The following is a 15,604-nucleotide window of genomic DNA, read 5'->3' as shown; positions in this document are numbered from 1 at the left end:
TTCAAAGCTAACAGGGCGAAAAAAATCATCACCTGTTTGCTTCTCGGTGTCTGTGTACCTGGTGCTACATCACAGAGCAGAGGGGACATGTTTAGTCTGGAGGAAAGGAGGCTGTACCCAGGTGGGGGCTCAGTCCCTTCTTCCAGGTGACAACTGACAGGACAAGAGGAAACGGCCTCAAGTTGCACCAGAGGAGGTTTATAATGGATATTAGGAAAAATTTCTTCACCAAAAGGGCTATCAGGTCCTGGCACAGCTGCCCAGGGCAGTGGTGGAGTCCCTGTCCCTGGAGGGATTTAGAAGCCATGTGGATGTGGCACTTGGGGACATGGGTTGGTGCTGGCCTTGGCAGTGCTGGGGAATGGTTGGACTTGATGGTCTCACAGGGCTTTTCCAGACTAAATGATTCTGTGTGCAAAGTATTCCAGGGCTGGTGCTAAACCTTCTCAGGAGTGAAAACTTTTTGGGTGTACTGCGGTTTGAGTCATACTCTATTAGGTGATTTTGGCTCTTAATCTTCAATTAAGATCTTAATATTACAAAATGAAAAAAAAAAAAAATCTCTGCTGATCTATCAGTACATGCAGTGACATGAAACAAGTCCACAGGTGTGAAAGAGAGTTGACCATGAACTCTTACTGCAGTGGTAAGTGTCCATATGGAAATACAGTTCAAATAAGAATAGTGAAAGGCTCGGAAATTGACCTGAAAATGGAAAAGTCAAGCACCTTAGTTTGTCTCAGCATGGACTTTGTGTGCCAGTGCCTACCTGGGCATCCAAAGTCAGTCCTGCTTCAACATGAAAGGAGTCAGTACAAAAGATGTTGAAAGAACCTGAATTCAGACATGGGAGATGGTTTCCATGGGAGATGGAGAACTTTTATTGTAACTGTGTTGAACTTTCCAATACTAGAAGCTTTGCTTTTTTAAAGCCCCAGCATTCAGCTACGGGTATAAGTGTTGCTATCCAGTCTGACCAGTATGAGCAGTAGGACCTGGAATCACCAGACTAAAACCCAAGTGTTCCCAATCCGTGGGAAGTGTTAGTGCAAATAGGTGTTAAGCTTGGTTTGTTCTTTGCCTGTGCTGTAACAGAATTTGTTGGTCGTTTTGCCAGCAGCCAGGTAGCCACAGCAGGTCTTGTCTTGAAGTGCTGAAACACCTGGCACAGGTTGCCCAGAGAAGCCGTGTCTGCCCCATCCCTGGAAGTGTTCAAGGCCAGGCTGGACAGGGCTTGGAGCAACCTGGGCTAGTGGAAGGTGTCCCTGCTCACGGCAGGGGGTGGAACTGGATGATATTTAAGGTCCCCTCCAATCTGAATCATTCTGTGATTCTGTGACCTGAGCATTTGCTTCTTGCCCACTGTTGCAGGAGGGAGGGCTCCTGTGCAGCTGTGATGGAGTCACCTATGGACAAATAACACCAAGGATACTTGGGAAGGGAATTGAGGATACCTGGGGAAGGAGCTGGCGTGGTGCATTTTTGAGGAAACTTATTTGCATGTGTACAGCTACTTACAGCTGTGTTCAGATAAGGAGCTGGAAGCAGTGAGTCCTGCTGGAAATAACTAGATCAAGTCTGACAGCGTGAGAGCAAATCCATGGCACAGACAGATAAGAGTATTGCTATTTCTCGGGTTAGGTCTGGATCCCTGTAACTCTGACAGCTGTTCTATTTATTTTTTTATGTCAGCTTAACAGAAAAGTTTTGTATTTATTTGCTGTTATCTAGGCAAGTTCAGCTGCAATTATTTTACTTTTATCCTTTCCCAGACACACGTATATACACTTGCACTCTTGTTTCTTGGCAGCTTGTAACAACGTCTCTAATCCTCTTTGGCAGAAGTCTTCTAAACTAATTCTCTTAGGAAAAAAAAAAAAAGGTGGTGATAATTTTATCGCTGATACAAGAATGGAGGTGAAAAAATACCTGAAAGAAGAAAGTTTGGCCAGAAGTTGACTTTCAGTACTCCTTTATGTATGTGTGCTGCAAAGACTTAATACTTTTTTCAAGATAAGGAGCACTGGGAGGACGAGGATGGTATTTATGAGAGGTAGACAATGGTACCAGGGTGACTCAGAGATTTGATGTGCGTAAAGAGAGAAATAAACCCATTCAGCCCACGTGTGTTTAAACAGACCCACAAGTACCACTTCAAATCCCATGTCAGAGTTTGGATGGGGCTTGTGGGACTGATAATATTGCCAGTCAGAAAACCTGCAGAAGGTTTTCTTTGGTTCCTTCCTAACATCAGGTCCTGGAAATTCTGCCTCTGCCTGTGTTGGAAGCTTTCTGGGGTTGATTAGTGTTTGAAAGGGGGAAAAGATGAAGAGAACACAATGTTTTTGCAGGATTGCAAAAACAAAGCTTTTATTTTTTTTTTTTAAATTTTATTTTAAAAGAAAATAAAATCCCACCAGTTTTGCACCTATTCTTATCTCTCCCTCTTCTCTGAGCTGTAATGCACAATATTTTCAGCTGTGGTTGATCAGTGGCTGGCGTATTTTGCTCAACACCCAAAACTTTGGGGGTTTGGTACATTTGGGGGTTGTTGCTGGTGACTCATTGGTGAGGATTTAGGATTAGCAGGACAGATAAAGGAGTCAGGAGCTGTCCTCAGCTAGGCTGTGGTGACCTGCTCCTGCCCTTTTCCTATCAGCTCTGTCTACACAGATCCTTTGGAGCGAGGACCTTCCCTCTCCGTGTGGTTTCTGCAGCATTCAGCACAGCAGGGACTCAGTCTCAGCTGGAAACACTAATGTCATTGCAGAGCAACTACGGAATTACAAATGAAGACCATTTTCTCCCTGTTATCTGGGAACAGAGTATGCAGAGGCTTCTCTGGTACTGGATACGTTGCTAATGACTGTCTGGAAAGCTAAAACAGCATCTGTAGGCACAGAAAGTACCTCAGGTGCAGAACACAGGTGTGAATGGGCATTGATGACAGGAAATTTCTGCCTGAGGATGTGCACGGGTGCAGCTGGGCCAGGCAGCTTCTCCATCTCCCAGGACAGGAGAGCTGAGTGTTTGGGCCCTTCTGTGGTTATTGAATTAGATCCTTCTCTTTAAGCAAACAGAGCAAAGGTAGCTTAGAGAATTTGCACGTTTGCTGCAAACGCCCCCAAATTCAACAACAAGCTGAGTACCACAGGCCTGAATCCATTGCTGCTTCTCTGGTCTCTGACATGCAGATCTGAAATCCTGTTCCTCCTATGGAGTGTCAACAATGGTACTGGCTTCACTGGCAGAAAAAAATTCTCTTTGGGGTCATACTGTTTAATGGTTGGGCTCAGTGATCTTGGAGGCTTTTCCAACGTTAATGGCTCTATGATTCGCTGCTTGCATTAAATATTAAATGTACTGAGATTTAGTAGCCTGTCCATATATTTAAATAAAAAAAAATAAATTAAAATGGTGCTCTTTAGTTGTGTAACTTCTAAATAAACAGAGCTGTAGAAACATCTGTTAGCTTTGATTTTAATTTACTGTATAACAGCTTACATCATAATAAATGATGTTGTATGATTTGGTTGTAATTTTGAATTTGTCAGGAAGCTCAAAGCCAAATCACTGAACTTAATGGTAGTTCTGCAATCAGTTTTACTATGTGTCAAATCAGAGGAGCCATTATTGAATTTTAAAAGGCTAAATTACTGTGCTGTTTGTATTAAATCTTAATGCTGTTTCAAATAGCGGGAATGCTTTCCCTTGGAGGTATGGGCTGGAAAAGGTTTCTTTTTCTGAACAGAAAAACCAAACAGAGTTTCAGCGAAATTGCTAAAATTCCAATTTTGAAGGGGTTAGGTACATCCAAAAGTAATTTCAAACCTGTCCTAAAGGAAAGAATAGATTTCCCAGGTTGGATATAGTGTTGTACTACAGTGCTTTTTATGAATTAGGAGAATTTAGTGGTGCACTGTAATGATGTCAGTCACAGAAATTAATGCACTGACATGGCTTATCATTAAGGGGAGTGGGGGGAAAAATATGTTTACATTTCTTTAGGGATGGAAAAGGAAGGGAAACTGCCCTGTACTTGCTTGCTTTGAGGCAGCCTCACTTCCCCTGACCACAACAAGGTCTGCTGAAAGCGCTGTGAGAGCATCATCTGGGATTCCTCAGGATGCTCTGGGAACTAGGAGATGGCTACACATATAATAGTCTTAGACCATCTAAAATTGGGAATGGGGATGGATTTTTTTTCTTCTCCACCAGAGCCTCAAGCCTCTTCAGAGTCTTGATGTCTAGACCAACCATTTCTGTTTGTACTTTAAAATAAATGTAATTTAAAAAAAAAAAAAATCTCTTCCTATAAAGCACTCCTGGAGCTAAGACCACGCCTTGCTAAGTCAAAACAAGCCTTATTGCCTTGGTAAGGTGCCTCCCTCCTCTGGCACTGGTTCTTTAGGGTTACATGCCTGGACCCTGGTAAGGAAAGGCTTCATCAGCCAGTGGTGCAAACGGCCAATGCTCATGCCAAGGAAGGGAGTGAGATGGGGCTCCTTTGCCATATTTCCATCTCTGCTTTGCTAAATCAACCTGGGCAAGTGCTGTAATAAATTCATTATCTTCCCCAAGCCTGAAATCACCCGTTCATAGGGTGGCAGAGCTTTTGGGCTTGACTATTTGCTGTGAGGATTGTTTTGTCTTTAAATACGTTTGACGAAAAGCAGACACGCGCAGCAAAGTGACTAAGATTGATTGTTCCCGTCACTTTCAATGTAGATGATGGCAAGAAAGTAATCTGGCCCAATTTTTCCATTGTTTTCCCAAAAACAATCCAGATCCTAGAACGGTTTGTTTTGGAAGGGACCTTCAAGCTCATCCCGTTCTAACCCTCTGCCAAGGGCAGGGTCACCTTCCACTAGACCAGGCTGCCCAGAGCCCCATCCAGACTGGCTCTGTATGTTTCCAGGGATTGGGTATCCACCACAACAGAGAATTTTTGTGGCTTCTCCTGAGTTTGCTACAAGAGCTCCACGTCTTTACCATGCTGAGAACCCCAGAGCCGGGTGCACTTCTCATGCGAGCGTGTACTTATGATTTCCTATAGCAAATTTCTGTCTGGTAGGTTTTTCTTCTTCTCTTCTAAAATTTTTGTCTCCCCGTGTGGTTCCCCGACCAGCAAAGCTTCTCACGTGCAGGAGAGTCCTGGCCCGTGGCACCTCTGGTGTGCTGGGAGAGCTTTCCCATCTCCCTCAGGTGGTGTGTGACAGCAATAGATATAATGGACTCATTTGGATAATTTAGTACTTGCTTAGTGTATCTGGTTTCTCTAGTGACACCCTGACGTTCATGCTTGACTTCCCCACCTCTCAGATAATAAATGAAAGAGGTTTCACCTTGTTGGCAGCACTGGCGTTTGGCCCATTATCTTCCCTGACATTGTGTACCTGAGAAATTAAATTACCCAGTTTCCTGGCTACCTCCCTAATGAATGCCATTAATTAATATGCTTTTCAAAGGAGGAGGTGTATTTATTCTTAATCCAAGGGAGAATCTCTTTCCCTGTCTGCCTGTCAGCAGAGTGCACAGGTGGGAGCAGGTCAGTCAATTTGCAGAAGACTCGTCCACATAGGTGCTCACTAAACGTGCCCTCCGGCTCCTAACTTGTTTTATAGCACTTTTTTGGGGGGGGAAGATCTAGTCCCAAGAGCAGCCAGGTTAATGAAAGGGATTATTACCTCTGCAGACAACGGATCAGTGTAGCCAAAGGTGTGCTGCTCGTGATGCACTGAGATGATGGATGGAAAGGCAGCCTGGTCATTTGGCAGGAATCAGCAGGAAAGTGTGGATCTGACACCCTCCCCCACCTTTTTCCCATCAGATCTCCTCTCCCCAGTGGAAGTGGCAGCCCTGCACATGGATGGATGCGGGGCTGTTAACCCAAGCTGGGGAGAGGTGTGAAAACCACACATCTTGGAGGTCAGGGATGGCTTTGAACATTCTTCTGGCTGAAGAAAAATGCCCTCAGGTAGGCAGGAAGAAGATTAGGGCTGGGGCAGTGGGTGCTGGGATAGTTGTGTCCATCTGTATTTGCTAGAGATGGTACTGGAGCAAGAAGGGGGAGACTTGGGGTGTTGGGAATATTGGGCTGGGATACTGCCTGGCCTCCACTGTTTGACAGGGTGGAATGGACTGACTTGAAATAGGCACAAATTCCCAATTCTGAGCTGTCCCAATGCCCTGGCAAAGGGAGAAGCAGAGCAGGGCCTGGTGCTGTGGGTGGTTCCTTGGACTGTGAACAGAGTGGTGCTGGTGCTCTGCACGGAGGAGCAGCCACCTGACTGCCAGCAGCAGCTGAGACATGCTGAGTGTCCCTGGAACAGGAGCAAAGCCCTTGGGGTGGCTCAGACCTGCTCTGGCTCACGTGGTGCTTCGAGCATCAGCTGGTTCCAGGAACGTCAGCTTTTCAGGTCGCGTTTTAAATCTCACCATGCTCACCACCTTGCAGAACTGAACTCTTTGGGTTCTTCACCCCTGTTGACGTGCCTCCTCATGTCCCTGCTACCTAGTCACTTCTGCTGCTGCCTCTCATTGAGATCTGCGGTGTTCTTCACTGTGGGGAAAGAACAGTGTCCCTTTGAAATACTTAAAGCTGATGTGAGTCACAGCCTTTTTAAGAAACACTGGATTTTTTTTTTTTTAGTCTTCTGGCAGAACAAGCATATCAGAAAGTTTTAGGATGCAAGGAGTTAGGTTGATCTGTTCCGGAGGATACTTAAAATAACCCTGCACAAGGTGAGGAAGGAGACTCATCAGTGGGATGTTCAGTACTTGGTACAGAAGTGGCCGGTCCTCAGAATCCCTCTTCCCACTTCTGGTGGTTGGCCAGATATATATCATGACCAAAAGGAAAAGATGAATTGCAGTTTTGGGGCTGAATCTCTCTTTCTCTTGAAATCAGCATGACTTGAACTGTTAGTCTTTAAGGGAAAAGTGTCTTCAACAGGAAACCAGGTATAATGCCAGTAATTGTAGTTAATGCCTTAGCTAGGGCTGCCTGCACAGCTGGTTTAAATAGAAATAATGTCCTTTAAGCTGTTTAGCTGATAGTTGAGTCCCTCAAGCATTGGAGTTGTACCCTGTACACTTGAAACTCCTGATCTCTGCGGGTTTTACTTTCTTATCGCTTTCCTAAAAGCAGCTGGAGACGCAGATGAAAATGTAATAAGTCCTTTTATAATTTTTTTCATGTTGATAAACTCCCTTGAAGAGAGTTTGGATTACATTCTGCTCAAACCCCTCTTGCACAACTCCTTTGGTAACAGAGTTTGACTTTTCAGAATTAGGACCCCTCTTTTTATGCAAAAAGCTGCAAAAATGAATTTTTTTTTTTGAGCTTTTATTTGCTGGGTACATGTAGGCTCAGCTTGACTTTAGAAGGACACATAATCACAGCCATGATCACAGTTCAATCTGTTTTTAATTGTTGTTAATTAATTCTTCACAGTGCTTAAACCCTGTGAATTAAATTGATTTAAAAAAGAGCACCTCTTTCACCAGATTTATTCTTTCAAGGGTTCAGTTTTATACTAACAGCATTAAGATGCATTTTCCCAGACTCACGGCTCCTAAAATGACTCATGGCTGCGAATAAAACTTAATGGATTACTGCACCTATAAGTTGCCAGCTGTGGGCATCTGGAGTAGATCCTACAGTTCTGGAAGGAGCCTTCACACTGAAGATACTGCAGCTCCAGGGAAAAGCAGATGAGGGCATCACACTCCTTATTTCTATTGAAAGTCTAATCAGAGAAAAGACCTCTGGGAAATTATAGAACAGTTTGGGTTGGGGCGGACCTTAAAGACCACACTGATTCAACCCCCTGCCACGGGCAGGAACACCTCCCACTAGAACAGGTTGCCCCAAGCCTGTCCAACTTGGCCTTGAATACTTCCAGGGATGAGGCAGCCACAACAAAGAATTTCTTCCCAATATCTAATCTAAACCTACCCTTCTTTTCAGTTTGCTGAACGTACACTGAGTTCTGTGCTCCTGCAGCTCCTCTGGCACCTGAAGCTGGATAGGTATTGTTTCCTGCCCGTGTGGCTCCATCTTGGGTGGGGCAGGTTTGCTCCAGGAGGTGCCAGAGGGGTCTGTGCTCTGATGCCTGTTTGTTCAGGCAGCGGGGGAGGCTTCATTCTGCACTGTGGGAAAAGTCCCAGAAACAACTATGTCAACATGGATTTAAGATCCTAGCTTCAATCAACTTTTCTTTAAAGAAATGGGATATATATATATAGATAGATATAAATATATAGATATATTGATATTAATATATTTTTTAACCCAAGCAAATTCTGTCAAAGAGCCTTCATGCTTTATTCCCATTTTCAAGGCTTTTTCTTACAGCCTTGAGTGGAGCAGTTTCCCCGATCTTAAGTTTGGGATAGCTTCATTCGCTGCTGTTTCAAGGCCCCAGGGTCTTTAACAGTGTCCCTGCTGATGGATGCCTGCGGTTCCCAGGGGCCAGGGACTGCTGCTCCTCTCCGTGGGACACTTAAAACATCTCACTGCGTTTCGCCAGGAAATACTTCTCTTGGCTAAACCCCGTTTTACCAGCAGAGGCCGATATGCCCATGTGCTTGAAGGCAGCGAGCTCCCACTGAAACCCACGGACATATTAAAACCTCTCCAGCCTGCCTGAGATGGATTGGTCCCTGTGCCCCAGCACCTCCAAACCGCCTCTCGCTGAGCTGTTGGGCTGGTGGGATTTCAATGCAGATTTTGTTATTTGACTTGGAAAAAAAAAATTAAAAAAAAAAAAAATGTAGCGAGTAGCCATCTGGGGCTGGAATGAAAAGCCAAGCTGCTTGTAGGCACTGTGAGGTCTGATTAAACCTGTCATGACTGGTGCTGCAACACTGGCAAGCAGCTCCGCCAGCACCTCCTCTGCCCAGCCTGGTGCAATCCTCTGCATCACTCATGTGCACAGCAGAGAAATGAAATGTCTCCGTTAGAGGAATCCTTTGGTATTTATTCCTGTGCCATTAAATACCTTTATTTTCCAAAGGAGATGGACTGTATGTACATATATTGTAAGTATGTGACGTGCTGGGCTGTGGGGAGTATTTTCAAGAAACTATCCAGAGATGGGGGTAGAGCCTGCTTTAATAGCAAGTACATGCACAGCAAAAGATATGAAATCTGAGGCTGTGCTCCTGGTGTTGCAGATGCCCTGGGTAGAGCACTGTGCGCTTCAAACTCACCCAAAGCTCTGGTAATTGGAGATCAAAGTTGCCCATTTTTTCTGCATTATACCCCAACCTTTACCTCCCACTGGAGCAGTGGGGGAGGCAAAGTAAAACATCTGGTTCGTAAAACAGCTGTGAAACTGCTTTGTCTGTATCTGACCTATGCCTGCTGCCTGCCCCTGGCAGCGAGTCTCTTTGCCCTCGTGCCTTTTGGTCACCAAAAGAGCACCAAAACACAGACCATGCATGCAGACACCAACTTCTTCTTTAAATTGCCCCAGACCGTGCAAAGAGGAGGACAGGCTTCCCTAACCACAAGTGCAGAGCAGCATGTGTTGAAAAATAAATTCTGAAACAGGAGGCTACCCTGCACCTGCCCTGGGAAGGAGACTGGAACAAATGTTTCTTCGGGGTATGTCAGCTGTGTTGCAAAGGCACGTGGGTATGGACATCTGGATTTTATGGTAATAGGTGCAAAACAGGGATGACATAGCAGAGAATGAACTGAAGAAAAGGCGTGTTCCTGCATTGCCTAATATTTATGTCTTCATTGTTATTATTAATAACATCATTACTTAAAAATGGGCAATTCCAGGTTAAGCATGGTGCAGGTTTTAACATTCTAGGAAAAAAAGGAATCAGGGGAGTCAGGACCTTGAAAAACCAGGTTTTGACCTCTTGTACTCCACCAAACCTGTTATAATTCAATTCCCCCCTGGAACATGGTGCTCTGGTGGGTTCTGGCCTTAGCCTTTTTTGGACGGAGCATGCAGGGAAAGCTCTTACTAAATGAGGTGTATGAGTATAAACCCATATAAATACTGTTGACAGTTTTAACTAATGATTCTCGCCAATAGCTTGGTTGCTTTCCTGGTAGTTCTTTATGCACCAGTAAACCCCATTGTTCCTCTCCCAGCTGTTATTCACAAAAAGAACAAAAGCGAGCCAGAGTGTTCTCGGCACATTCCTTTTTAATTAAAATAAAACGACAGACGAAGGAAGCGTGTGGAGCAAAGTTTGAATAAGACATGGCAAATGTCTCTTCTCCCCCATAATTTTAGCCCATTGGTCAGAGCTGATTTAAATTTATTTTTGGCTTGTACCTGACGTCCTGCTCTGCTGCACCAGGAGAAAGTGAAGTGTAAGGCTGGAAGTACCTCAGAGGGATGGTTGTCCCTGGGAGAACTACCCTGGAGTCCCACGGGTGCTTTTAGTGCCTCAGACTGTTCTTCCTGACACATGACACACTAATTGCAATATTTCTGCAAATGTGGTTAGGTCTCAGCCCTCGCTGGGGCTGCACCAGCATCTTAAAACTGAACCCTGAAACTGAATCTCTCAGTGCAGGAGGGGAAAAGGGTGCTTCTCCTACCCCAAGAGCTCTACTGTCAAAGGCAGGTTTTGCTTTTTTTTCCTAGCTGAGGTTGGTGAAACACTGGCACAGGTTGCCCAGAGAGGCTGAGGCAGCCCCACCCCTGAGAACATTCAATGGACCGAGCTCGGAGCAACAAGGTCTCACTGAAGATGTCCCCTTGGAATAAGATGAGCTTTAAAGGTCCCTTCCAACCCAAACCCTTCTGTGGTTCTATGCTGTCAGACTTTTGCTGCATAGAGCTGGAGCTGTTCAGAGCACTCAGGGACTCGGTGTGATGAAGTGTTTACCTTGTGAAAGCATAACAAAGACGTGAGCTTTGTTTTTCTGAGAGATCCCATGATTATTATTTTTTTCTGAAGGCATGCTTTTATTCTGCGCTGTGTGATTATTTTTTTTTTTCTTGGTGGAAAGGGCTGGCTTCTCTGCAGCTAACACCTGAATCCATCTCCCAAATTTAAGATGAAATATTTATGCCTGCGACTTCTGCTGTGGTCTGATGGCTGTCTCAGGTAGGGGAAAGGTAAGAGGAACACACTGTGCTGCAAAGCATCTGTCTGGGGGAATGTGCTGCATCATCAAATATCCCCGCAGGATCCCTGAGATCCTTGGGACTGGCAGTATCCACATGCCTGGACAGTGCCTTTGGAGCAGTGTGCCCTTGGTGCCCACCGAGCCAACAATCCCATACTCGCTCCTAGAAGTGCCATGCAGAGATGCACCCTCTGCCTTTCTGCTGCTTTAGAGAAAATAAAGACTTGACAATAATCAGAGAATTTCAGGCTCAGTGCAGGTCCTGCAGTGCTGATGTCCCAGGATTTTGGCAAGTGGGAGATGTATCATAAGGACATACATTGCTTATTTTATTTTCTTTATGATTTGAAGAGCTTGGAAAAACCATTCTGGTGTTTAATCCCAAACCTGTGCTTTAACCTACTTGGAAGCTGTCCCTGAATAATCCACTTTACAATGCTCAAAAGAAAGATTTCCATTCAGCAAGCAGAGACCATTAAAAATACAGTGCTTTTAAAAATATTGTTCACATTAAATTGTTGAAAACTTGATGCCAAACACCTGCTAAGGAGGGAGGGGCAGACCCCACCAACCCTGCAGCCTCTGGCCTGGTGCTCTCCATCCATTTTTTCCCAGGGCAACACTGTTGTCATCCTCCTTGGGCTGTGCATCCGATCATCAAAACATCTGTTACCCATGTTCCTGATAACCCAACACTGATGCCATCCCCTCCTTCCATGGAATCTCACAGAATGGGATCATGGAAGCCCCCCTCCCAATTTATCTAGGAAGAGTTTTAAATCATGTGCATTAAGGACTTACCATGGAGGAAACCTCTGACTTACCAGTGCTCAGGATATATTAGCCTGGGCAGCACACCATCAAGCAAATCACATTTAATTTATCATCTGAGGAAGCTGTGGGCTGAACTATCCCACAGACAGAATGGGTGGGGCAGGAGGTTCTGTATCACCACCCCACAACCCAGCCATAAATCCAGCTCTTCCATTAGTGGGATTTAGTGCCAGCCTGACTGCCTTTCTTGCTTTATGTATCCTTGCTCTACAAAGAGAAATCCAGTATGGTTTTCTATACACAGTTTTTAATTAAACTTAATTTCCTGTGATAAAACCTATAACCTTTGCAGGGAAGAGGTAATATTTTTCTTCTATCCTCTTCTTATTCTGTCATGCTTTAAATCATCAGCTCTTGACTGCAGCTGAGATTGATCTGATCTCGTGGTGTTTGTCCTTCCCTTATCTGACACGAGAGCCTGTTGGAGCCTCTGGATGCCAGCCCAGGCCGAGCATTTGGGGCTGTGCACTTACAGCATGGTGGGGCTTGGACCATCACTGCACTGCTGGTTCAGCTGGAGAGCTGAAGATTCCTGAGCCCCTTCCTACGTCCCACTAATATATGCCTCTGGATATGGGACTGGAACACCTCTAATAGATGTCAAGTGAGACCCATGCTGATGTCCCAGGGCACAAGTGGGGTGCCAGGCACACTTTACCCTGAGGTGCCTTTCTAACCATGATATATCATTTATTTTTCCCATCCTCCACTTATTCTCCTCCATATTTGCCCTTGGGAGCAGTCAGATAGGTATATTTGTGCTTGTGCCCTGTTATTAATCTAAGTTTTATTTCTTTTTGGTTGGCTAAGGTGAGTTGTTACCGGGGCACCTTATATAAAGCACACTCAGTGTCTTCTTCTGACTGTTTTATTGATTTATTATCAATTTTTGGAGGTAGAGCCCAGTAATGGACTGGAGAAACTGGATGAAGGACATCTCCAGACACAACTTCTGGGAGTGTTTGTCTCTTCTGGTTGCTGGCCTGGCTGGTCAAATGAAAAAAAACCCCACAAAAACAACAAACAAAACCAAGTAAAGTTGAGACCTTTGCTATCAGTAAGGTGATCCTGACACCATGAATAATGGAGAGGAAATACAGACCAGTGAGATATGGTTGCTCAGTGGGTCTCCTTTTTCACCTGCCCATCTGTCTCATAACCACATGACTGGGTAGGACTGTGTAATTTTTCATGAGCTTTCTGAAGCTGCTACATTTTATGAGGAGGAGGAATGTCTTTGTTTTGCCCCGACCTGGGTTGGCATGTGGAGGACAAGAAGCAGCTTGACCACGTGCCACCATCTGACCGATTTTCCGGGGAGCTACAACCTTGATTGGCACATCCTGATACCATAGACCCAGATTGTCAACTGACCCTGAGCACAGGCTGAGGCAGCTCTGAAAAAAAAAAAAAAGGAGAAAGTTCTCAGCACAGACCAATTAATAAATAATAATAAGGAAAAGAAGAAAACCCAAAGACAGGGAGAGGCAGAAGAGAGAGGAAGGTGCCTCAGTCAAGCAAGGGCAGGAAGGTAGGAAGAGGCAGAAAGTGGTGATTTGTTGGCACCTGTGGGTTGGGAAGGACAAGAGAATCCAGGATATATCTACACTGGGCCAGCAGGGAAGAAGGAAATTGTGTAACAAGGGCAGCCCAGCCCTAGGCAGGGAGAGGAGGAGCGAAGGACTTTGGCAACTGGAAAGGTGGCAAAAGACTAAGGCACTCCCAGAGTGTTGTTGGAAAGTGTAAGGTGCAAAACAATGACATGAAAGAAAAGACTGAGAAGAACAAAATGGAAGAGGAGGAAGAGGAGGAGGAAGAGGAAGAGGAGGTAGTGGAAGAGGTGGCTGAGGAAGATGAGGAAGATGAAAGCCAGGAGAAAAAACCCAAGAAAAAATCAAAGTCTGAGGACTCGGAGATTGATGAGGAAGTGAAGAAAAAGAAAAAGAAGAAAAAAAAGCGAAGGGAGTACAGCAGTGAGGATGAAGATGACTATGAGCGCAGAAAGAAAAAGAAGAAGAAAGGCAAAAAAAGCAAAGACAAGAAGAAGAAGAAGAAAGGTGACAAGTCCAAGAAAGGAAAGGTTGATGACAACTTTTTGGAGATGTATGAACAGGAGCTTCGGGACTACCATTCAGACTCCTCCAACGCGACAGAAGATGAGTACAACAAAAAAAAAGGTCAGCTCCATCCTTCCCCATCTCCCCTCCTGAGCAGGCACTGCTGGCCCCCTGCAAATGCCCTTGCTGGGATCCTTCCTGGGGTGCAGGCACGGGTTATTCCTATGCGGGGAGTATTTCTAATTAAACAAGAATTTTATCTGTGCGAGGTGTCACAGACAGATTGTGTCTGTAGGAGCTTTTCAGTTTACGGCGTTGCGTTGCCGTGTGCGTGTTACTGCTGTAATTACATTCTCCTAATTAATATTTGCATTGTGGGGCTGTTCAGAAGCTGCAGTCAGCAGACTTGCCCTGTGTAAGCAGCATCCACAGTGAAGGTGCATAGCCCTGCTCGATTAGGAGCGTGCCGGGGATTTTGGCAACCGGATGAGCAGGCAGTGGAACACAGGACTGATGTAGAACAAGGAGGTCCAGCACACCGAATCTCTCACTTCTTTAAGTAACGAAACAGGCTGGGAAAAATATTAATAGTAGCCTCTAAACCTTAATGCTCTGTCCCTACAATAAATAGCCCGCTTGTTTTATACACAGACAGTACTTGGTTCAATGCAAGAGCTGTGTCTCAAGTTGCACCAGAGAAGGTTTGCGTTGGATATTTCTTCATGGATAGGGTTGTCCGTCCCTGGCACAGGCTGCCTGGAACAGTGTTGGAGTCCCCATCCCTGGAGGGATTTAAAAGCCCTGTGGATGTGGCATCTGGGGACACGGGTTAGTGGTGGCCTTGGCAGTGCTGGGGAACAGTTGGACTTCACGATCTTAAAGGCTTTTCCAACCTAAAAGATTCTTTGATTGCATGACTTAATGATGCACTCACTTTCATTAGAAGGCCACGGTGTAGCTCTATGATTAAAACAAAAAGCCCTTGGGGATCTTACCAGATAATCTCCTCGTGAGAGGTGGGCAGCAAAGAGGCAATGGATGCTGAGGGGTGGTACCAGCAACTGGATCTTGGCATGACTGGGGCAAGACACTTAACCCCTCGACACTGTGATTTCCCCATCAGTTAATCAGAGCAATAACATGTCCTGGATGTGGCAAATGGGAGAACCAAGCCTAAGGAATAGTGTATAGCACTTGAGACTTGTGGTGTGGCTTTGGGTCGACTATAACTGATGGGTTTTGTGTGGCGGCACTGTGGGGCTGTACTGCGAAAAAAACAAAAAGATTCATTGGCTCTGAAGCAGAGGAGAAATGAATCCCTCATATATATGCTGTATTTAGGCCATGCACAAGACCTACTTCATTAGTGATGGCTCTAGGGAAAGAGAGGCTGTCTCATTCACACTACATTTTTTTTTTTTTATAGTTAAGGGATAATAATTTACACTTTCAAAAACATAAGTTTCAACAAATGTTTCTAATAATCTCTCCATGGTCTTCTGATACTAGATATTGGAAAGAAATGCTTGGCTATGTGGGTGGTGAGGCTCTGGCACAGCTTGCCCAGAGAAGCTGTGGCTACTCCATCCCTGGAAGTGTTCAAGGC

General features: G+C 45.1%; 1 protein-coding gene across 1 annotated transcript in view; it reads left to right on the top strand.

Moving 5' to 3' along the window:
- The first annotated feature begins 14,042 nt into the window (after window positions 1–14,042).
- The window catches only part of LOXHD1 (lipoxygenase homology PLAT domains 1), a 150,161-nt gene continuing 148,599 nt past the window's right edge, over window positions 14,043–15,604 (top strand). The window contains exon 1 of the mRNA XM_050329855.1: window positions 14,043–14,118. Coding sequence (XP_050185812.1) covers window positions 14,043–14,118 — 76 coding nt within the window. The remainder of the gene's footprint in view (window positions 14,119–15,604) is intronic.

Source organism: Myiozetetes cayanensis, unplaced genomic scaffold (assembly GCF_022539395.1).
Source record: "Myiozetetes cayanensis isolate MyiCay16 unplaced genomic scaffold, myiCay2020 scf4, whole genome shotgun sequence".
Taxonomy (NCBI): domain Eukaryota; kingdom Metazoa; phylum Chordata; class Aves; order Passeriformes; family Tyrannidae; genus Myiozetetes; species Myiozetetes cayanensis.
The sequence above is the reverse complement of the archived record's forward strand: the minus strand, read 5'-3'. Positions and strand labels throughout refer to the sequence as shown.